Source organism: Xenopus laevis, chromosome 7L (genome assembly GCF_017654675.1).
Source record: "Xenopus laevis strain J_2021 chromosome 7L, Xenopus_laevis_v10.1, whole genome shotgun sequence".
Lineage (NCBI taxonomy): Eukaryota > Metazoa > Chordata > Amphibia > Anura > Pipidae > Xenopus > Xenopus laevis.
In genome coordinates this window covers 56,273,794-56,299,461 of record NC_054383.1, presented here as the reverse complement: position 1 = coordinate 56,299,461, position 25,668 = coordinate 56,273,794, and the positions used below count along the sequence as shown (strand labels likewise).

Below are 25,668 nucleotides of genomic sequence, written 5' to 3'. Positions count from 1 at the left end.
GATAGCCTAGCTCCTGTTATAGAACACACAAGCGGTGTAATATGGTCACCTCTAGTGAGCAAGAGCAGTCCTGTGCTCTACCAGGGAGAAAAAATGATATCTATTACCTCATCAGTTGTTACTGTACAATGGAAGTATAGTATATGCCAGTGCATATGCACTTCATGAACATCACTGTTAAGCTAATTTCAGCTTTCAATTATGTAGCAGATCATACTGATGTATCTAGCTAATGAGTCCAATGCTGATTTAAATGGAAATTGATGACTGTAGGACATGCTTCAGTAAGGTCAGCTTTATATATAGAATTGTGTTTTCAGTATTTTTCTTCAAGGCTTTCTTCAGCTGAAATACTTTAAGTAAGGCAAAACTTTTTTGTACACTGCATTCCTTCCATATAAGATTGGTGCAGATCTCTGTTTCATATGGGAGCACAAGGACTTGCAGCTACAGCAACAAATACAACCCTGCCTGTGTTTGGTAGTGATGTATTTGTGAGGAGCGGGATAGGGAAAGTATTAAGTACAAAGTACTATATATTATTACAAGGAATAAGTGAATCATTTTAGAATTTTTTTTTTGCTTACAATAGAGACTATTAGTTATTGCTTTTCTGTAATTCAGAGGTTTCTGGATAGCAGATTTCTGTATATTCACCTACAGCATGGTAAACCAGTGGCTATAGTAATATGAAGATGTTCGAAAATAGAGTAGGCAGAGGTAGACAGGTGAGTTTTCTTTATATTTTAATATAAATGTGTTTTTCAAAAATGACAGTGATTTAAAATATTAGGGTTTCTACTTACGATCTATAGACTAACTTGTTGCTTGATGATAAACAAACAGGAAGCACATTCTTTGTGAATATTATATGAATACATTGAAACTGCATTAGGCATTTCATATCAGTTACCCTTACCTTAATAAAGGAACGCATGGAAAAAAGATTAGCCAGCATGGTTGATAGACCTTGAGCCAAACAACTCTGAGCAATAAAACCAAGTTTCAGCTCAGCAAGGCAGATGGCATCATCTCCATCTTTCCAATTCCAGCTGGGTATATTAAGTAGGTGAGCCTGCGGAAGAGACAAAAAAAGAGTAAAACAGAGAACAAGATGGATGCATATTTACATCAGAAGCAACCTATACCCTAAAAAATATAGAATATTTAATTTACCAGAAGGCATAGCTTATAGCAGCTGCTCTTTAAAAAGCCTTTGAGTATCCAAATATTTCATTAGCTGATAATTTTAGTTAGAAAAACGTATTTTAGGCTATAACACAAAGGCCATTGTGTTCTGCATAGTGACTGTTAAAATGTGTTGTGTATAATATCGTTTTAATACAAGATGCATCTTGCATGTGCTTAGGGTGGCAAGCGGCCCTGTTGAGGATGAAGAGGTGTGAGCAGTGATAATTGCAATGTCATAATTGCTAAAGCTGTAAACTGTTCATTACACTATAGAACATTTCCCTCCCATATCCCTTTTGCCTTCTTTCCATGATTCCCCTACCAGCCTATTATTCATTTCATACCATATATTCTATTCCACTATTACTAACCTTATTGTGGTACTGCAACATCTGAGTGATGATTCTTATCTTGGGATGATAATTTTTGATGGAGATGACTCTGAGGAGCAGAATTACATATTAAACAGCAACATAAAAATTTGACTGTAATGATTAATTATGAATTCTCTTATCAAACGCTTTTCTTTCTGAATAAAGGCATTTACATGTGTTAGAGGTTCTAGGTGTAATTTATAATGGTGTGCCTCCCCACAGCCACTTGTCATGAATACAGTGCTTATAAACTCTGGCAGAGCTGTATTCATGAGGGAAGCACAGGTCGAGTTCTGGAGAGAAGAATCTGCACCCACAGATACTAGCAGTTGGACTGGGAAACCAGGGGCCCACCAAAAAACCTTAGACCAGGGGACAACTTTCAGTACTATTATTCTTCATCTACTCACTCTATTCTCCTAGTCTCTTTTCTTTACATACAATTATCTTTTATTCCATCTGTTTAGCCTCTTTGTTCTTATAGAAATAGGGAATGGCCATGAAATAGGCAGCATGAGGGCCCACTGACAACTAGGCCCATCTGGAGTTTTTCTGGTATCCCGGTGGTCCAGTCCGACACTGGATAGTAGTGGCAGATAAAATGCAAAGTATGAACAACATGGTGGCTTTATGCCTGCTATTTGCACTTTGTACCCGGCCCTGCTGTCAGTTAGTGATCTCTGCTATGTTCAAAGATAACTGTAGGTAAATCTAGGCAAACATTATTTTAAGCAGAATTCACCATCCAAGGCCTACTGATTCAATATAACATAAAGAACCAGTGTGGTAACCCCCACTGATTTAGCTACATATAAATCCAAGCTGCCTGTGAAGGGAATTACACCACTCCCTAAAATCCTAGATCAAAAATTAAAATATAGGTTGTCTTGCACATTGTACATTGACGAAAATGCATCTAACCCTTTTAAAGGTCATAATGACATATTCCTATTACTACATGCCAATATTACTAATAATCAGGCACTTCACCATTCATTTTATAAAAAGTTCCCCTAAGCTGCCCCCAGCCTAACTTCACTTACCCCACCCAGACAGTGTGAACAAGTTAATGTTGCCAGAGCAAAGAATGGCAGCTGTCAGTCAGTTTGGGGTGGTAGTACTGTTAAAATTTGTTCTCCAGTCTATGAAAGATAGTGCTACAGCATCTGCCCCCAACAAAAGAAGAAAAGAGGGGTGTTCCTTGATGCTTATGTACTCTGTAGTCACCATATAATGGGACCCAAATTTGTAATAGTTATCCTGCACCTTTTCCCCAGGACTTATCCCTGCTGCCACTGATAACTTTGTTTATATGTCTGCTATGTGTTACTAGGGAGTAATTTGGAAAAATCTTCTCTAACTTTTGCTAAAACTGAACCAAAGTTTTAGACTAAAAGGGGAGTATTGTTGGCTATAAAGGCTTTCAAAAGAAAGGCTGGTGGAAAAAACCATCAAGTGCCAGCAGCCTTTCACTTGCAACCTGGAAATAAAATAAGCAAACGCAAAGAAACACTGAGCCATTAGTCAAGTACTCCTTTTGACATGTTGCCACTGGAAACTCCTTGTACCCACAACAATGCAGGAGTATCACCAAGATTGATATATACTGCAGACAAAGTCACTTGTAACAGATATTAACTTTTGAATTTAGTATTACTTTCTAGAACTGAGATACTAAATACTAAAATGCTATCTTACAATACCTCATAATGTTAGAAGCATCTTCAGCATCAGGGTCAGCACAGTACTTGTTAGCAAGGATCAGACAGGCATCTGCAGACTCAATCTGTAAAAAAACAATTTAACTAGGTTTATAGACTACAAATGTGTCTCTGCACACATCTAGAGTGCCCTATTGCTCTGTCAAGGTAAACTGCTCAGACAGTTGCACATATGTCTGTCAGATCTTCATTTTTGAAAAGACTGTCTGGAATTTATAGCTCTGAAAACCATTATACATGCCTAATTAGGCAATGCCCCCAAAATAAATTTTGTTGATATAGCATGGGTTCTGGACTTTTAGTGACAAAATAAATTCAGTAATGCATTTATTGGGAGGAACTGATGTATGGGGATATAACAAAGCACCAGAAGGTGTTCAACAATGTTCTCTCAATAATTATATATGCTTGGTCAAAGCCTTTGAAAAAACTTATATAGATGGTTTCAGTATTGTTTTATCACAGTGCATCAAATATCAAAGTATTGCATTATGAACAATCAGATGTGCTTATTAGCTGTTTTTTTAATTTGGTGTCAGGGTTGTAAACACATAAATGTAGTGACCTTTTTTAAAATACAGTTGGGTATTTCCTGTGTTTTGGTGGGGCACCCACAGGTACCTTAATATAAAAAAACCCTCGCAGTTGGTTAAATTCAGAGGCAAAGCTGAGAGGGAGGGGTTAACTGCTTCCTATCGATTGGCATTTGACACATGTGAAGTACGCAAACTATACTGAGCATGCACCAATCTTCAAAGGGGGGCTGCCTCACCCTGAAGAAGATACAGCTCCCTGAGTACCAGACAATGGTTTGTCCATTCAAGCAAAAATACAATAATAATTACCTTTTACCAAATGAAACATTTTCTCAAAACTTCTATCTGAAAGCTTTTAGAGAGGATTTCTAATCTTCTCTGACATTTTAATTGAAAATTATGCGGTTTGTTTTTTTTTGTTCTCAATGATTTCCAGAAAACAATCTTACTAATATCTTACCTTAACTCTTGCCAGGTCGTGTGGATTCAGAACAGATCCCTGGTAAAATTCTACCTGAGTAAAGTGCCTCTTAAATAAAGCTTCCAACTCCAAATTTGGGGATATGCTGTCAATATATACACAGGAGATATAAATATATATATTTTCTTTTTTTTTTCATATAATGCATAATTTTTAATACCGTGAAATTATACAATTGTATTGGTCTCTGTGATGCAGAAAATTAGTCCTGCCACATATGGTTTTGTGTTTAGAGGATATGAATGTCAGCCAGACATTCAGATCCTCTGAACACAAAATGATAAACCAAGTATCTGCTAGTATTAAGGAAACACTAGCATTACTTATTTTAATAAACATGTGTCTGTATTCTTCCAATGAAGTTTATGTTTTGTTGAGACAACAACCTGTAAGAGTGAACACCTAATAGTAAGGGTAATAACAAAACAAACATTCGGTATTTGACTGGATCCACGCATCATGATGTGCATTACTGACTTTAAATCTGGAAAATTAGTAATGGATTACATTGTTTTTATGTACAACTACAAATTCACAGTTCATTTTTCCCTTGACTTGCTGTATCCATTGGTTATTCCGTTTTTGAATGTTGAAATTCAATTTTGAATTTTTTTTAAACTCAAAATGAATTTGGACTATTCCCTAGTCACATTTTACTAAAATAAACTCAAAATTTGAATTTAAAAATTCAAATTTTCAAGTCAACCCTTGATAAATCTGCCCCTTAGTGTATGCAAATTGGGATTTGGATTTTGTTTGGGATTTGGCCAAAGGTATAGGTATGTGTGTGTGTGTGTGTGTGTATATATATATATATATATATATATATATATATATATATATATATATATATATATATATATATATATATATATATATATATATATATATATTTATATATATATAGTCAATTTGTAGCAACCGCACTCAAATCCGGAAACTTTCAGCTGAATTCGGGTGCAGGGTCCAAAGTACTATATACAGGATTATTGAGAAGACCCACACTCCATTTTGTGAAAAATTCAAATGTCTTTTATTGTGTACATAGATCCGACGTTTTGGCCCCCATTGGGGCCTTTTTCAAGGATATATATATAAAATCGCACTTCATCTCAATTAAATTTGTGGTATTGGAAAATGTGTCACCACTAAAAAGGGGTAGTAATCGAGAACTTAAAAAAAGAGAGTTGAAGTATGGTTGATTAATAGATTAAAATCACTATATCCATTAAGTCTCAATAAAGATGATGATCTATATCTATTTGTTTTTCCTTCTGATTCAAGCAGAGGTCTGATTGCAGTCAGTATTCAAAATTTCACAATATCAGAAGAGATAGAAAAGAACCCCCACTTGATCAGTTAAACTAAAGCAGTCACAATGAATTTTTTACACACTTATTAGATCCTAATTAGGTTATAAGCACTAGGATAAACACCACTAATTAGTACATAGATTTGAGTATATCACTTAGTAATGAATTATAAGGTGCTGTGCAATAAGTTATAAAGTGCAGTGCAATAAGTTCATTAAATATTAAAAAAAACTAAAATCCAAGAAGATCTATATTGCAATAGATCATAGATTTCAGACGGGACCCCTTCAGACAGATTTGTACCCTACCAAATTAATCAATTATGTTGTGCCAGATTAGTTAAGTGCTACCACGAATGATGACTAAATTCTTATTTGATAGTTGCTATGTTAAAAAATAAATTAATTGTTACAGGAAATAAACAATGAAGAGAATTAATTCATTAAATATAAAGTGCTGATAGGTGCTGTATTGGTTATTACTCCTACGTGCAAAGTAAGGTTCAATTGATTAAATTAAATAGACTGCCATTTGATAGGATAAAAACTAAAATCAATGCTCAAATTCAGGAAAAAAGGAGGAAAATGAAATGAGAGAAGGTGGAGTTGTCTCAAAACTGCTGCCTAAATTGTTTCTATCCCTGGGACACCACAAAGATGGAGAAGGCAGAGTAACCGGAACTGTGGTCTCAGTTTTTAGCTGGGCCCTAAGTTGGTTTGAGAGGCTAATATATCCTATAAAACCACAATTCCACGGTCTCCTGAGAGTTTAGTATACAAGGAAGGAGAAAGAGCTGAACCGAGCAAGGATTATTTCCACCACCCACAAAAAAATATTTTTAGCCAAGGTTTTTGAATTAAATTAAAATTAGCTAAGATGAATAGATAAGTACGCCGATGCGCGTTTCGCAATGTTTGCTTTGTCAAGGCGTAATGAAAATGTTCCCTCCGACGCATGGTTTAAATTACTTCCGCATCCTACGTCACGTGGCTAAGTTATCGCGAGACCTTCCCACTCAATCGCACACGCTCACTCGCTCCCCATACACCTATCGCGAGGACCTTCTGGAGTACGTGTGCCTCTCTCCTATTGGCTACGCCGTTGTCATGATGCCCACACCGTAACTCAGTGTTATACAATACAATAGAGCACCCCTGTCATTCACCCTGGTTAGTTTAACTTTCTACATGCAAGTATTGCGCTTATAATCCTAAACCAGGAGTTTCCATATAGACAGGAATGTTTATGGAACATTTCTATTTTTACAAATCACCAATGTATATGGGCTAGTTTTTTAACTTATGATTAAATTATTTATATATTTATATTCTATAATTAATTTATAAAAACCCATTAATTGCTCTTATTAGATGTATATATGATTAACTCTAAAAACATATTTATTAATTATTCATTAAAAGAAGTTCAATATAATCATATATGTAGCTTTTCATATGAGCTCATGAAAGTTTTATATTTTTATAAAAATAGAATAAATAAAATTGTTAAAAACCATTCCTGTTTCGTTTGTAATTATTAAATGAATGATGTAAATAAATTATTTTCATTCATCCCATTCGGGGACACCGTATTTAATTTAAAGATTCAGTAGCTTTCTCGTTTTAACAGGGCCTGTTCCAGATTTCCTTTTCGAATTCCCAATTCCACCTTTTCCAAAGCCCAAAATTTAATTCTTGATGGATCCATATGGTGTACTTTTTTGAAATGTTGAGCTACAGTAGAAATAGTTTTTTCATTTTTATTCCTATTTCCTGCCATTCTAATAGCACTACAATGTTGCTGCATCCTTGTTTTTAACATCTGTGTGGTCATACCTATGTACTGTTTACTGCAAGGACATTCGATGCAATAGATTACACCTTGGGTCCTGCAATTTATATAATCATTAACCTTATGGGTTTTGCCAAAACGATCTACAAAGGTAGTGATTTTTTGTAACTTGTTGCACATGTTACAGTCCCCACAGGGAAAGCACCCATAATTTTATTGACATTTGTTCCGTGAATTTTGGAAATGACTCCTTGTGAGCATGTCTCTCAAATTGGGACTTTGCTTATAACATATTGCTGCTCGCTCTTGCAGTATGGATCCGAGGGTATTATCTTCCAAGAGTATTGGCCAATGTTTATCCAAAATTGCCTGTATTTGTTAGCTGTTAGTATTATAGGTAGTTATAAATCTAACAGTATTGTTAGGTTCTTGTTTTTTTATCCAGAAGCTCACTTCTTTCTGCCACTAATGCTCTATGATAAGCTTTCTTCACTAGCTTACTGGAGTACCCTCTTTGTCTGAGTCTAATTTTCATCTCCTTGGCCTGTTCTTTAAAGTATTCTAGAGACGAGCAGTTACATTTGAGTCTTAGGAATTCTCCAGTCGGGACAGATCTTTTTACTGAGTGTGGGTGGAAGCTCGAGAAACTTAACAGGGAATTAGTAGCTGTTGCTTTCCTAAAGTTTTTGGTCACCAATTTTCCATCATTAGTTACTTCTATATGGAGATCCAAGAAAGAGATAGATTTCTCGGAAAGCTCCACAATTAACTTAATGTTCCGATCATTATCGTTTAGTCACAAATTCTATAGCCTCCTCCTTGGTGCCTTCCCACACCACAAGTATGTCATCTATATTGCGAATCCATTTAAGGATTTTAGACCGATATGATGACATCACGTTCTTGACCACAGTTTCTTCCCAATGACCCAAAAACAAATTTGCATATGACGGGGCACATGATGTGCCCATAGCAGTTCCTTGTATTTGTAGATAGAATTTACTATTAAATGTGAAGTAGTTGTAGTTCAACACAAAACTCATTAATTTACATAGAAATTCTATCATCAGTTCCTCCTCGCCCATGTATTTGGTCAAAAAGTATCTTAAAGCCTCTATGCCCAATTCATGTCTAATGGATGTATATAAGGGCTCTACATCCAAAGTCATGAGATAGATTGATTTATTCCTTCCCATCTCCTCTATCTGGGATATCCTTCAATGCTTGCTCTAACATCTTATTGTAGTTACATTTAAAATTATCTGTAGGATCCCCCAGGATTTCCTTATAGCTGATAGAGGATAGTTGTCTCTCAGCTTCCTTTAGGTACATCTCATTGGGCCATAGTACAATATTCCCACCCTTATCAGAAGGTTTAATTTGTATATCATGCCAGTCTTTCATGGCCTTAATTGCTTTATATTCATCCCTTGTTGTATTATTTTCATAAATATGTGGTGAAATGGTTAATATATCGTGAATAACCATGTTTAGAAAGATACCCACATTTGGGCAGATATTTGATGCAGGAGTGAATACAGATTTATTTTTAAGTTTCATTTTCCATTCATCAGATGGAGGAATTCTACTTGTATTAGTTATAGTGTCATCAAAATTCTCTTGAAGCAGTTCCTCCAAATCCTGTAAAGCTCTTAATTCTATATCCGTTAAGTCCTCCTTTTCCTCATTTCTATCCTTTCAAAAAAACTTTTTTAAAAGCAATTTCCTGGCGAATAAATTGAGATCTTTAATAGTCTCAAAAATATCCAACTGAAAAGTGGGTGAGAAAGAAGGGCCCTTACTGAGTGTATTTAAATGGGCTGTTGTAAGAGTATGACTGGATAAATTGATAACGGTTAATGACTGTTCTTCTTTTGGTAGCTCCTGGTGGATGTTTAGTTCACTTTCGATCTGTCCCTCAGATTGCTTTTCCCCTTCCCCCAATATTGATCCTTCTTGTGGTTGCTCATGATTTGGGATGTGTCTGGTGGATTCCTTCCCTGTCCTATAAAAATAGGATACTGGGAAGTAGGGATATCCCCTCGGGGTCTGGAGCCTATATTAGTACTCCCTTCCCCCACATTATTGTTAGTAGTACTACCTCCTCCCCCTGTATGGTTAAGTCCTATATGGGTAATATCTTCTACATGGGGATCTATACTGGGTCTACTATCCAAATTGTCTACGCCCCTCTTGAGTCTTGGGGCAGTTTTATTTTGGAAACTTTTATTCCTATGTGTCCATCTAGAGACCAAATTAGACGAATAATCTTGAATATCTCTGATTAATTTAGTTTTTTTGGTGTCCAAAAGCAATGTTTCAAGTTTCTGTATGCCCTGCATTATAGACTCATATTTGGGTAATAATTCTCCTTGATTTACAATTCTATCCATCTTAGTATGGACTTCTTGATTTTGCCCTTCTATTATGGAAAGCTTCTTTTCCTCCTCAGCTATCAAGAGGTCCATTAGTTTGTAGGAGCAAGTATAGTTTCCTAGTTCTCCTTAAATTCCAGACCTGGTGCTTCAAAGGTTGGAAAGATTTGTACCCTTAGCCCTCTTGGAATAAGGCCCTTCATTTTATCTTTCATGAAGAATTGGAGATTCCACCAGGACCTACATTGTTTGTTCATTAACCCTTCAAAAGTGTCGAATGTTTCCCTGAGCTCAACATTTCCCCCCGAATTGTTAGAAACATGTGATTCAAATATCAAATCCAGATCTTTTAATCTATTGGAAGTAATAGCATCAAGTTCCTTGGTTAAATCAATACAGGTGGCCATTCTAAACAAGGGATCAAGAACAGAGGAAAATGCCCCAATATAGTAAATTAGAAAAACACAAACCACCCCACTGTCCCTTTGTTTTTATCCTTCTGATTCAAGCAGAGGTCTGACTGCAGTCAGTATTCAAAATTTCACAATATCAGAAGAGATAGAAAAGAACCCCCACTTGATCAGTTAAACTAAAGCAGTCACAATGAATTTTTTACACACTTATTAGATCCCAATTATGTTAGGAATACATGGGTGAGGAGGAACTGATGATAGAATTTCTATGTAAATTAATGAGTTTTGTGTTTAACTACAACTACTTCACATTTAATAGTAAATTCTATCTTAATATACAAGGAACTGCTATGGGCACATCATGTGCCCCGTCATATGCAAATTTGTTTTTGGATCATTGGGAAAAAACTGTGGTCAAGAACGTGATGTCATCATATCGGTCTAAAATCCTTAAAGTGGATCTGTCACCTACACATAAAAAACTGCATAATGAAAGTCCTTTCCAAATTAAATATGGAACCCCAAAAAATGTTTTCATTAAAACATCCATACCTGTTTTAAAGGTGTTTAAACTGTCAATCAAATATTACCTGCCCCGCCTCTATGCCCGTGGCATAGAGGAGGGGCAGGCAATTACTTTCACTTTCCATTCAGCACTTCCTAGATGTCACTGCCCTCCTCATATTCCCCCTTCCCTCCTCAGGCTCTATAATTTTGTACGGCACTGCACATGGACATTAGGTCCCTCATTCTGGTCCATACACAAGATTTTGGGGTGACACACAATTTCCCTTAATAACCGTGTCTACAAAATGGCTCCTGCCTGCTTGCTGTGATTGTATAATTCCAAGACAGAAGGAAACAAAATTTAAATAACAAATACAGTGTAAGTAAAGTTTATTTTGCTCAACTAACATGATAGAAAAGAATTTGAAATTATTTCTTTAGGGTGACAGGTCCCCTTTAAATGGATTCGCTATATACTGTAGATGACATACTTGTGGTGTGGGAAGGCACCAAGGAGGAGGCTATAGAATTTGTGACCAAACTAAACGATAATGATCGGAACATTAAGTTAACTATGGAGCTTTCCGAGAAATCTATCTCTTTCTTGGATCTCCATATAGAAGTAACTAATGATGGAAAGTTCGTGACCAAAAACTTTAGGAAAGCAACAGCTACTAATTCCCTGTTAAGTTTCTCGAGCTTCCACCCACACTCAGTAAAAAGATCTGTCCCGACTGGAGAATTCCTAAGACTCAAACGTAACTGCTCGTCTCTAGAATACTTTAAAGAACAGGCCAAGGAGCTAAAAATTTGACTCAGACAAAGAGGGTACTCTGGTAAGCTAGTGAAGAAAGCTTATCATAGAGCATTAGTGGCAGAAAGAAGTGAGCTTCTGGTTATAAAGGATAAAAAACAAGAACCTAACAATACTGTTAGATTTATAACTACCTATAATACTAACAGCTCCCAAATACAGGCAACTTTGGATAAACATTGGCCAATACTCTTGGAAGATAATACCCTTGGATCCATACTGCAAGAGCGAGCAGCAATATGTTATAAGCGAAGTTCCAATTTGAGAGACATGCTCACAAGGAGTCATTTCCAAAATTCACGGAACAAATGTCAATAAAATTATGGGTGCTTTCCCTGTGGGGACTGTAACATGTGCAACAAGTTACAAAAAATCACTACCTTTGTAGATCGTTTTGGCAAAACCCATAAGGTTAATGATTATATAAATTGCAGGACCCAAGGTGTAATCTATTGCATCGAATGTCTTTGCAGTAAACAGTACATAGGTATGACCACACAGATGTTAAAAACAAGGATGCAGCAACATTGTAGTGCTATTAGAATGGCAGGAAATGGGAATAAAAATGAAAAAACTATTTCTACTGTAGCTCAACATTTCAAAAAAGTACACCATATGGATCCATCAAGAATGAAATTTTGGGCTTTGGAAAAGGTGGAATTGGGAATTCGAAAAGGAAATCTGGAACAGGCCCTGTTAAAACGAGAAAGCTACTGAATCTTTAAATTAAATACGGTGTCCCCGAATGGGATGAATGAAAATAAAACTTTCATGAGCTCATATGAAAAGCTACATATATGATTATATTGAACTTCTTTTAATGAATAATTAATAAATATGTTTTTAGAGTTAATCATATATACATCTAATAAGAGCAATTAATGGGTTTTTATAAATTAATTATAGAATATAAATATATAAATAATTTAATCATAAGTTAAAAAACTAGCCCATATACATTGGTGATTTGTAAAAATAGAAATGTTCCATAAACATTCCTGTCTATATGGAAACTCCTGGTTTAGGATTATAAGCGCAATAGATATGAATTATTGGATGATGTAGTCCTTTCGTTGTTTAGTTTGGTTCAACTTCAGAGTTAGGCACCGCCAGACCTAGTGACTTTCACAATATAAAGAATAGACTCTGGAGAACCAATTGCTGATTAGTGATTCATTTATTAAAAACCAGTGCACGACATGTTTCGGGCCCAGTGGCCCTTCCAAGCACCTGAGGACGGGCCACTGGGCCCGAAACATGTCGTGCACTGGTTTTGAATAAATGAATCACTAATCAGCAATTGGTTCTCCAGAGTCTATTCTTTATATTATAAGCGCAATACTTGCATGTAGAAAGTTAAACTAACCAGGCTGAATGACAGGGGTGCTCTATTGCAGGGCTGTCCAACTGGCGGCCTGCGACCCCCCCTTATATGGCCCTCCACATCAAAGTCTGCCTGCTGTGTATGTTTACCATATGTAAACTTTAAAAGGTATCACTAGAGAGGTTAACTGGCCCCTGCATTGTTTAAACCTCAAATTCACACTGTAATCCCCTGTATTGTTCACAGTTGTGACACCTCTATTGTTCACACCCCTAAAGCCCTGTACTGTTCACACCTGAGACCCAGACTGAAACTGCCCACATTGTTCACCTGTTCACACCTTATTCAAAAGGCAAGAGCTTCAATCAGTGCCCCCCCTGTCCTGCATTACCATGATGTTTATTAAATAAAGAGAGTACAACATTTTTTCATTTATATTACTGCTCCCCATACCTGTACCAGCAAGTCCAGCAGCCAGCCATAATACACCTCCCCTGTACCTGTGCAAGCAAGCTCAGCAGCCAATTATCATACAGCCCTCCTGCAGCCATCATATTGCCCCCAATCTTTACCTGTGCCAGCAGCAGCCAAAAATAAATCTGATCACATCATATTGCCCTTAAGTATTTATGTACCTGTGCTAGTTCAGTGCAACTGTGCAAGGCTGAGAGCAGCGAGAGCCACACCAAGCAGGCCACAAGCTCTCTGCCTCTCTCTCTGTCACCCAACACATCAGTGATGTCATTGACGCGTGTACGCACGTCGCGCTGCACTGCACAGAAGGAGCTATTACTTGCCGGTAAGAGGGAGAAGGTGAAGGAGATGGAAAAAACGAAAAAATTAAAAACCAAAAAAAAAATCCCCTTAAAAGTGTGCCCCTCAATGATGGCGCCCTAGACAGCCGCCTACTCTGCCTAACCCTAGTTCCAGCCCTGAACACTACAGCGACCACCAACTATTTCGTTTTTTGGTGTGCTATTAATATGGACTTGGTCTTGTGGTAACATGGGTGTGGTTTAAAGTGGGTGTGGTCTAAAAACAAGGAGTGGCTAACACTGGCTTCCATTATCGGCCCTTCACCATGTAGATTAGAAAAATTCTGGCCCTTGGTACCATAGAAGTTGGACAGCACTGCTCTATTGTATTGTATAACACTGAGTTACGGCGTGGGCGTCATGACAACGGCGGAGCCAATAGGAGAGAGGCACACGTACTCCAGAAGGTCCTCGCGATAGGTGTATGGGGAGCGAGTGAGCGTGTGCGATTGAGTGGGAAGGTCTCGTGATAATTTAGTCACGTGACGTAGGATGCGGAAGTAATTTAAACTACGCGTCGGAGGGAACATTTTCATTACGCCTTGACAAAGCAAACATTGTGAAATACGTGCCGGCGTTCTTATCCATTGATGTTAGCTACTTTTAATTTAATTCAAAAACCTTGGCTAAAAATATTTTTTTGTGGGTGGTGGAAATAATCCTTGCTCGGTTCAGCTCTTTCTCCTTCCTTGTATACTAAACTCTCAGGAGACCGTGGAATTGTGGTTTTATAGGATATATTAGCCTCTCAAACCAGCTTAGGGCCCAGCTAAAAACTGAGACCACAGTCCCGGTTACTCTGTCTTCTCCATCTTTGTGGTGTCCCAGGGATAGAAACAATTTAGGCAGCAGTTTTGGGACAACTCCACCTTCTCTCATTTCATTTTCCTCCTTTTTTCATGAATTTGAGCATTGATTTTAGTTTTTATCCTATCAAATGGCAGTCTATTTAATTTAATCAATTGAACCTTACTTTGCACGTAGCAGTAATAACCAATACAGCACCTATCAGCACTTTATATTTAATGAATTAATTCTCTTCATTGTTTATTTCCTGTAACAATTAATTTATTTTTTAACATAGCAACTATCAAATAAGAATTTAGTCATCATTCATGGTAGCACTTAACTAATCTGGCACAACATAATTGATTAATTTGGTAGGGTACAAATCTGTGTGAAGGGGTCCCGTCTGAAATCTATGATCTATTGCAATATAGATCTTCTTGGATTTTTGTTTTTTTTAATATTTAATGAACTTATTGCACTGCACTTTATAACTTATTGCACAGCACCTTATAATTCATTACTAAGTGATATACTCAACTCTATGTACTAATTAGTGGTGTTTATCCTAGTGCTTATAACCTAATTGGGATCTAATAAGTGTGTAAAAATTAATTGTGACTGCTTTAGTTTAACTGATCAAGTGGGGGTTCTTTTCTAGCTCTTCTGATATTGTGAAACTATATCTATTTTTATAATTGAAGGATCTTGACAGTTGGTCTGAGTTTGATTAGTTGCAAATAAGCTGATAGTAAATACATGGTATCATAACTTACTAGATGAGGTTGAAAAAAAGACATCTATCAAGTTCAACATTTTTAAATTTTTGATTGAAAGATGACTGCTAGTTGATTTAGAGGAAGGCAAAATATACCCCATCTGGAGAAAAATGTCTTCCTGACTTACAAGAGAGCAATCGGACCAGTCCCTGGATCAACTGTATTAAGAGTTACATTATCTTCTTATTTCCAGCTCTTTCTTTTTCTAATGGGGATCTAAATGCAAAAAATGAAAGTCAATTTTCATCAGCTACAGGATGTACCCCCTTGCCCTACAACTATCACTTCTGGCTTAGCCATGGCTTCTAGGCCACTACCTTCTTGTTGGGGACTAGACTATGCATAGTAGCTGACCTGTCTAACTGAAGTACCTAGTACTTTTCAATAGGAGACCCTCTCTCTACCTGTACCTGTCCAATCAATTTCAGGAAGAAGAAAAACCCCGTCCTGGGTGTGTCCTCACCTTAAATACCATTTGCACTCTATACTACCCTCTTTTTGGTTACCGCAAACTTGGACTTTTATCTTAAAGCTTCCTCCTTGGTCAGGACTTTTCCACTAGGAGCTGATAGGCCCCTGACAATATCATCGGGCCATGGACCCCACTGAGGAAGCTCCGCATGATGTGAAAAGAACATTCTGGGTGTTGCGACTTACATGAAAGCTTATGAAGCCCAGCAGAATGTCATAGGGCAAGGCACCGGATGCCATCCATTTCTCCAGTCACAGGAAATCTTCCTGCTGCAGTTGCTCCCCCTCCAGCGACCTCTTCAGTTGGTGAGCCTCGCATTCCTCCACTGCCTCACTAATATTGGGGATCCTCAAGCCTGCAGAGGTTTTGTAATGCAATGCCTGATCCAGTTTGAGTTCCAACCCTTACAGTACTCAAGTGAACGAGCCAAGGTGGGGTATGTGATGTCTAGATTGGAGGGTAAACTGCTAGAGTGGACAACACCTCTCTGGGAGAAGAATTCTCCTCTGACCTTCAAAGCCAAAGCTTTCCTCCAGGCCTTTCGAACTGTGTTTGATGCTCCGGGTCATGTCACTAATGCCTCTTCCCGACTCCTAAAGATCCGGCAGGGGAATTACAGTGCCAGCGACTATGCTATTGACTTTAGAACCATGATGGTTGAGACCAACTGGAACAACGAGGCTTATGGAGTGGTCGTCTATTAAGGCTTATCAAGCAGATTCAAAGATGACCTAGTCTCCAGGGATCTTCCTGAACAATTGGAAGACCTGATTGCTCTCGACATCAAGGTAGACACTGGACTCAGGGAGCATCAATCCTCATCAATCATAAGATTGTCCCATCAAACTTCTTTTCTGTACCATGCCCCCCAGAGGTTGTACCTACCCACTGTTTCCTGCCGAGACTTCCGCGATGAAGGAATATATTCAACCTTCAGCGAGGATTCATTAGACCTTCATCTTCACCTGCCAGGGTGGGATTCTTCTTCGTGTAGAGGGGCAAAGATCTTCACTAAGTTGGATCTTTGAGGAGCTTACAACTTAATCCGCATCCTAGAGGGGTACGAATGGAAGACCGCATTTAACACCAGAGATGGGCATTATGAGTACCTGGTAATGCCCTTTGGCCTCTGCAATGCCCCTGCCATCATCCAAGAATTTGTAAATTAAACTTTCAGAGATTGTCTGGGCCAATCCATAGTCGTGTACTTAGAAGACATCTTGATCTTCTCCAAAGACTTGGAAAGTCACCGAACCCGGGGGAAAGAAGTACTCTCTCGTTTGAGGCAAAACTCCCTTTTTGCCAAGCTGGAGAAGTTTGTGTTTGAGGTGTCCAAGATTCCCTTTCTGGGTTACATTATTTCTCAAGAGGGATTCGTGATGGATCCTTCCAAAGTCTTGGCAATACAGGACTGGCCTCTTTCCACAAGTACCAAGGCATACAAAAATGTGTCGGCTTTGCTAATTACTACCGTTAATTCATCAAGGGGTACTCCTCCCATATAGTTCCTATTCTGACTCTCATCCAGGAAAACCTAATGCCTAGCCCCCTCATGCTCTGGAGGCCTTCCAGTCCTTGAAAGAATAGTTTGTCTCTGCTCCAGTCCTCTGACATCCTGATCTTCGGCAACCCTTCTTCATTGAAGTAGATGCATCTGACTTTGGGACGGGTGTTCTCTCTCAGAGGCAAATCACAGATGGAAAATGACATCCTTGTGCGTACTTTTCAAAGAAATTCTCTCCTGCTGAGCAAAATTATGATGTGGGGAACCGTGAACTTCTGGCACTTAAACTTGCACTCAAGGAGTGGTACCACTTCCTTGAAGGAGCACCCAGCCCATCACTATTTACACTGATCACCAAAACCTGGAATTCCAGACTCAAGAGCAATGGGCACTCTTCTACACATGAATCAATTTTGTCCTTACATATCGTCCTGGCTCCAGAAATCGGAAGGCAGATGCCCTATTCAGAAGAATTGTTCCTGCGGGTCGCATCCGTGAAGTTCAAGAACCAATTGTTCCTTCCACGAAAATTTTTGCTTCCTTATTCCCTCAACTACACTCCTCTGCTCAGCAGAGCCTTCCCTCAAGACTTCCGCTTGTTGGATGTTCCAGCATACATAGTAACATATTTACATAGTAAGGTAGGTTGATAGACACACATCTATCAAGTTCAACCTTTTCACTGTTTTTAACCTGCCTAACTGCCAGTTGATCCAAAGGAAGGCAAAAAACCCCATCTGAAGCCTCTCCAATTTGCCTCAGAAGGGAAAAAAATTCCCTCCTGACTCCAAAATGGCAATAGGACTAGACCCTGGATCAACTTGTACTATGAGCTATCTTCCATAACCCTGTATTCCCTCACTTGCTAAAAAGCCATCCAACCCCTTCTTAAAGCTATCTAATGTATCAGCCTGTACAACTGATTCAGGGAGAGAATTCCACATTTCACAGCTCTCATTATAAAAAACCCCTTCTGAATATTTTTGCGGAACCTCTTTTCTTCTAATTGGAATGGGTGACCTTTTGTCAGCTGGAAAGACCTACTGGTAAATAAAGCACTAGAGAGATTATTATATGATCCCCTTATATATTTATACATAGTATTATATCACCCCTTAAGCGCCTCTTCTCCAGCGTGAACATCCCCAATTTGGCCAGTCTTTCCTCATCGCTAAGATTTCCCATACATTTTACCAGCTTAGTTGCCCTTCTCTGTACCCTCTTATACAATAATTTCCTGTTTGAGTGATGGAGACCAAAACTGTACAGCATATTCTAGATGGGGCCTAACCAGTGCTCTCTAAAGTGGAAGAATGACAGCTTCCTGCCCCTTTTAATACAGTTTAAGACCTCAGCAGCCGATGATCATGCAACCCACGTCATATGGTTTGCTACCCAAGCCAATTTGGAGAAAAGTTCCTTGACCCACAAGAATTATGCTGATCGCAGACAGAAATCTTTTCCTTTATATATAAAGTTTGAGACAAAGTGTGTCTTTCTATGAGAAACCTGGTTTATTTCCTGTGAGATCATCAGTGAGTCACAAAATGGTCTCGAGGTACAAGGGAACTATTTACTGCTTATGCCTGATAATTTATATCTGATAAAATTCAGTACCTCAGTAGTTCATTATTAAGGTAGAATTTGTTTGTTAACATCTTTTGTTCTGAAATTTTAGTTTTCCATTAAAAATGAGGCCAGCTACTATTTTAAATGTAAACAGTTGCACAAATTGCTCAAGTTGTGCAAATGGGCGACTCTGTACACTGACCCAAGTAACAGAATTGTATGACTCTGTTAAGGAAAACAATTATGTCACTGAGCAAGTGTAGAGCCACTGGAGATAGAACACTAGACATCGGGAAATTCCAGGATGTGAAGTCAGCATGCCAGCTGTGTGAAACCTGGATTTAAAACGCACCACTGATGCCGATGCACATGCCAGTTTGTTGATCTACCTCCTTTAAATTATGTGGCCTGTGGCCTGTAGCTTATGCAGTGATGCATTCTGGGAATTCCCTCTGTTTTCTGTAGAAGGTGGTGCACTGATTCTCAGGAAGCAATGGACCAAGTCACATAATCCATCGCTTCACAATGGAAAAAGGTAAAGGAGGGGTTGAATAACTGTGAGTCTAAGAGGGGAACTTGTCCCTAAAGCAGTCAGACTATCATGATTGTATTTCAATATTTGGAATCAGGGATGCCTGTGTCAAAAAAAAAATACAATTATTTTGCATAGGCCCAACAAAATGAGGGGTGATATTTTCCATTTTATTTACATGAGTTAAAAATAATAAGAAGAAATAATAACCATAATGCACCTTTACATACAGTATATATTTTGTGGTTTACCATAATGTTCAGGCCAATATGCGGACACCCATCTACCCCTCATACCTAGAGTTGCTACCTTCTTTATGGTGGAACTCCGGGCAGGGGGGCAGGCCACAATTTAATGGGGACTGGTCATGCCACAATGTCGGCCGATTGCCACGTCAATAACAGGAAATCCTTCAAAGCCCTTCAAAAAATCAGGCTGTCCGGGTCAAAAGCGGACAGGTGGCAACCCTACTCATATCGCTGCTGTATGCAGGCGGAGTTGCCCTTTTTATGCACTTTGCACAATGCCTTGGTGATCTCTAATGAACCCTATATATGTAGTATAATGACTTTAGTTTGTGTACAATTAATATTTAATATGGATATCAATGTATATGGTTTAATTCAATTGTTAGATATAATATAAATGCACTTTATGAAGTCATGTATTTACATATTGGTGTTGTGACTGAGGCAGACAAATTATTTTGAGCAGTGAGTCTGTACAGCATTTTATATATGGCCCTCAAGCCTGGATTGACCTAGTAACCAGACCAATGTGAAATTAACTTTTCAAGTACATTACTAAATGTTTCCTTTGTTCAGGCAGTTAGCTATACAAATAGGCTGATGTTGACTGTAGCCATTCAAGAAATGAATAGTATAAGACAAAAAAACGAGAATCAAAGAATAAATCATAAAATATATATATCAGTATAGTAATGATATAGGACCAACACTGTAACACTACTACATTTAAAAACTTTTACTGTAAAGTAAATGGATACCCACTTGTGCAAAAATACAATCTCCACATTCACATCATCTCGGTCCTTGTGCAGGAAGTCTTTCAAGAAGTTGGACACGCTTTCTAATGTGATGTGACCACAGACCACAATATGCCTAGAATGCAAAGGAATGTATGAAGAAGATATTGGAAGGACTAGCAAAAATGAGGAAAGCCCGGACAGCATCCATCAATGTATGGAAATCCTTTTTTAGAAGATGTGCAATTCAACATAAGAGAAATAATGGACAATCTTCAACAAAATATAATATCAATCACCAGCAGTATTGAGTGCACTCTTAAACGGTTCAGCACGTGATAAAAGTCAAAATAGGTTAAACTGCATATTTTAAATACAAAATATGTTAAATGAAGCATCTCAGAAATTCACCTGATGAAACAATATATGTGTTAATATGAGTTCATGCAATCTCACACCATTTGCCATAGTTTTAACACAGTCAAGATGAAATAAAAGAAAGAAGCATCTGGTCCAATAGTTGGCATTAGTAGCAACTTCATTCAGAGACATAGCAGGTAAGTAGTTGAAGTCCTGGTCTCCATGCTTTTTTTATTCTCCAAATTAAGTCTATTCCACTTAATATCAATTTGTCCAAGCCAAAACACAATTATATTTGGCAAACAAGATATAATGTAGTATTGTTTTCTTGTATATGCTGCCAGGATATCAGTACTTTCCTATAATATATTACAATACAGTGTACATTATGCAAGTCAAAGGGCTAGAGGTAAAATTATTTTAAATGGTTAAAATTTCTGCGGTCACATAAAAAAGTGTAAAATACAATATATGACACACAAAAGCCATGAATATCCTGTAAATAAACGGTGCTCAGTCTAGCTTCTGACCTGAAAGGTTCTGTCTGCAGCTCTGATATAATCAGATTTTTGGAGGTAAAATGCATTCAAAACTGCTTTTTTCTGCATCATTACATAGTTTGAGGAAGGATGAATGCTGGAAATTAAAGATGACGTTCATTTAAAATGTCTCCTTTAAAAGAAAAGTAGCATTTTCATCATGCAATCCAGCAAATCTGCAGCATCCCACTGGGAGGATCACTGACCCTGCTACTGACAGTACAGATGCAAACAATACTGCGCATTCCCTATTTCTTTATTTGAGTGAGGAAGATAATTCATTCTCACCTCTCCTGACTTTATGCATCCATATTAGGGATCAGAGTCATGGCTGCCATAAGAATCCTTCTGGCTTACTACACGCATCTGACCTTGCCATTTCTCACCAAAACATCACCCCTGTACCATCGAACTCTGCCCCTTTTGTGGCTAAGCAGGCCCCCCCATGTCAACAGGTCACCTAACAGCAGTCTTGCCTGTCCCCACTTATGGCAAATCTGGTCATCACATTTAAAGAGAGTTGTTGCCCAGCCAGTGGAATGCCACAGAACCAAAGGGTTGTCTATGCATGTACTTTGTGTAAATACAATGAAAACACAAAAATTCTTTTGAAAAAGTCAAATTAAAAATACCATCAAACCCCCAAATTCCATTCTGACATTTTTCTTCATTTAAACCTTTTTAAAACTTTTTGTATTTCACATAATTTCTTTTTAAACATAAAACAGGGGCTTTACTTCCCAATCTGTTATAACAATTGGTTATGCTTTTTGTTTGAATTTGATTTGGTGGCAAATAACAAATTATCATCACTTTGGTACATTAGGGGGCAGATGTATGAAGGGTCGAATATCGAGGGTTAATTAACCCTCGATATTCGACTAGGAACTAAAATCCTTCGACTTCGAATATCGAAGTCGAAGGATTTAGCGCAAATCCTACGATCGAACGATCGAAGGATTATTCCTTCGATCGAACGATTAAATCCTTTGAATCGAACGATTCGAAGGATTTTAATCCAACGATCGAAGGAATATCCTACGATCAAAAAAACTCAGGCAAGCCTATGGGGACCTTCCCCATAGGCTAACATTGACTTCGGTAGCTTTTAGCTGCCGAAGTAGGGGGTCGAAGTATTTTTTAAAGAGACAGTACTTCGACTATCGAATGGTCGAATAGTCGAACGATTTTTAGTTCGAATCGTTCGATTCGTAGTCGTAGTCGAAGGTCGAAGTAGCCCATTCGATGGTCGAAGTAGCCCAAAAAACAGTTCGAAATTCGAAGTTTTTTTAATTCGAATCCTTCACTCGAGCTTCATGAATCGGCCCCTAGGTTTTTAGCTAAAAACACATAGAAATGGTTGTCATTTAAAATGATATTACATTGTTACTGTTCTCAATTTATTCCCTTAAGGAGTAAATGTGGAAGTACTAAGAATCACCCTTCGTGGCTTAATATAGAAGTAAAGAAGTTCATAGGAAAGAAGAGAAAGGCATTTAAAAACTACTGTTGGGACAGAAGCTGCATTTAATGAATATAAAAACTATAATAAATGTTGTAAAACAGCAATCTGGAAGGCAAATAAAGGAAATGAATAGTGCGTTGCGGCTGAGGCTAAGACTAACCCCAAAACCTTTTTTAAATATATTAATAGTAAAAAGATGTGGGTTGGGAGTGTTGCTCCTTTAAATAATGGTACCAGTATAGTTGTAACGGATACAGAAAAGGCAAATGTGCTAAATCAGTTCTTTTCTTCAGTGTATACAATAGAGGAGTCTGAGTTGCCAAGATCACTTCATAGCTGCACTGATGGCTCAGCTCAATCCAGTTAGTGGCTGACTCAGGATATGATTCATAAAGCTGTAATAAAAATTAAAGTAAACAAGGCGCCAGGGCCAGATGGCATACACTCCCAAGTTCTAAGAGAGCTTAGATCAGTTTTAGACGGAACCTATTTATGATTTTCTCAGATTCGCTTTCATCTGGTATGGTACCTATGGATTGGAGAAAAGCTGATGTCATTCCAATACTTAAAAAGGTATTACAATCTCAGCCTGGCAATTATAGGCCAGTAAATTTGCCATCTGTGGTGGGCAAATTAATTGAAGGCTTGTTAAGGGATCACATCCAAAATGTTATCCTAGTGAATGGCATTATGAGCAGCAATCAGCAATCATCAAAAAAAAGAGCTAAAAGTTTGAACTTGATGGACGTGTGTCTTTTTTTTCAACCTAACTTACTATGTTACTTTGGTTTATAGAAATAAGAAACAGACCAGGAACCGACAGTACTTAGTCTGCAATCACCCTTTATTGGTGTATTCTCACGCACGACATGTTTCGGAAGCTAGTCCCTTTTTCAAGTTTAACACACATTAAGTAACAGTTGTAACCCCTCCCCTTTAGTGCTCCAGGTGATACCTATGATAACATGGGTTACAAAGTCTATATACCTCTATACCCCAAGAGGAGGGAATATGGTATAAAGAAGAGTCATTGTTAGACACCACTTTACCACAGTGTATTTCTTATTGGATTGTTTACAGCTGGTTCTGAGCAAAAATGATTTCTGGTTTGGTGAACAATATTACTGGCAGAGGCAGGGAACATCTATGGGAGCAGTGGTCGCGGCCTCCTTTGCTAATATAGTGGTACACAGACTGGAAAAAGAATATTTTTTGGACAACAAAATCTATAGTCAAAATATAAAAGCATATTTCCGTTTCGTGGATGATATTGTGATCTAGGTCTAAAGAAATGTTCCAGGAAATAATAGAGAAAGCGAATAGTAGCCATAAGAGCATTAAGTTTACATTCAAATATGCAGGCAACTCTATCAATTTCCTGGACATTACTATAACCAATAACAAGGGGAAATTAGGAACCAATATATATCGTAAACCTATGGACAGAAATCATTTATGAAGAGCAGACAGCTTTCACCAGCCAAAAAGGGCATTCCAAAGGGCCAGTTCCTTAGGGCCAGGCGACTAACTAGTGATAACAAAGGATATAAAGAAGCAGCTACTGACCTAACTGAAAGGTTCACGCTAAAAGGGTATGAGAAAAGGGTTATGCAACCTACTGCAGCCCATGTGGAACAGGTTACAAGGGATTCACTATTGCAGACTAAAGTGAATAAAAAAACCAATAAATGCATACCTTTTGTATCCACCTTTGATCATAGGAGTAACAAAATTGAAAAGTACTGGCCTGCATTGCAAACTGATATAATGTATGGACATTTGTTTAAAGACAAACCTCTCTTTTCTTATAAAAGAGAAAGGTCACTTAGAGATAACTTCAAGTGGCACACCCCTTTAAAGGTTTCAATATACCGGTAAGAACGTAAGCAACCTGTGAAAGTACACATGTGGTATATTTAAATAAATATGCATATGTGGGGCAAACCACCAGACCAGTCAAAGTTCGTATAGGAGAACACAAAGGATATATAAGAAATTTTGACCCCAAAAAACCTAATAAGTTGCTATTAGCTAAACATTTCTTTGAAGCTAAGCACCATATTTCACAACTAAGATGGAGAGTAATGGATAAGGTTGAGCTACCATCCAGAGGGGGGGATAGATTTAAGTTGTTATTTCAAAAAGAAAATAAATGGATTAGACAGCTAGATACAATGAAACCAAAAGGGTTTAATGACAAACTTAGTTAGAAATGTTTTCTGTAACAAATTACTAATGTATCTTTGTTTTATGCAGGTCACAGAAATAAAAAGAGAACACTGCAAAAGTAAGTGTAGAGAAATTATTTATTGAGACAGTGAGTCTATATAAAATAGCAGTGTGCGACATGCAAGGGTGACCCCTGCCAATGGGCAGGCATTCATTTGCAGTGCTTATATGTTTTTACTTTTGATAGGCATTGTGCAGTTTCTAAAGTATTTAATTGTATTTATTCCAACAGGATGGACTGTATTTATGGACTACTTTTATGGGACTTTTTTCACACTTTTTTATGATGGTACTCTTGTCAATGGGACATATTATCACATGCAGTATGCAAGAAGGGGATGGACTAACCCATGTCATCATAGGTATCACCTGGAGCACTAAAGGGGAGGGGTTACAACTGTGATTTAACGTGTGTTAATTGCATTTTTTTCATTCACTTGAAAAAGGGACTAGCTCCCGAAACATGTCGTGAGTGAGAATACACCAATAAAGGGCGATTGCAGATTAAGTACTGCCGGTTCCTGGTCTGTTTCTAATTTCTATAAATCAAATGCACATGATGGATGGTGTGTGTTGAAACAGCAGGTCTACACGTACCTGATTTTTTTCATTCATCCTTCTCTGATTATGTTACTTTGGTACATGCACAAGTTGCAGCACAAGTTTTACTCTCTGCATTCTATGCAAATGACAATTTCCTGTGTGCTGCCTGGTCTACTGTGCATGTATAGTTTTTTAACATGAAATTATTTATATTTTTAGCTAACAACAATTTGTTTATATCTTTTTATAC

General features: G+C 37.8%; 1 protein-coding gene across 17 annotated transcripts in view; it reads right to left on the bottom strand.

Moving 5' to 3' along the window:
* kcnma1.L (potassium calcium-activated channel subfamily M alpha 1 L homeolog) overlaps nt 1-25,668 on the bottom strand; it is a 673,250-nt gene that overhangs the window by 298,015 nt on the left and 349,567 nt on the right. For all 17 annotated transcript variants that reach the window (XM_041568337.1, XM_041568334.1, XM_018240308.2 and 14 more), the window contains 5 exon segments: nt 20,308-20,418; nt 4,283-4,388; nt 3,269-3,351; nt 1,563-1,632; nt 920-1,075 (listed from right to left, as the gene is read on the bottom strand). In XM_041568337.1, coding sequence (XP_041424271.1) covers nt 920-1,075; nt 1,563-1,632; nt 3,269-3,351; nt 4,283-4,388; nt 20,308-20,418 — 526 coding nt within the window.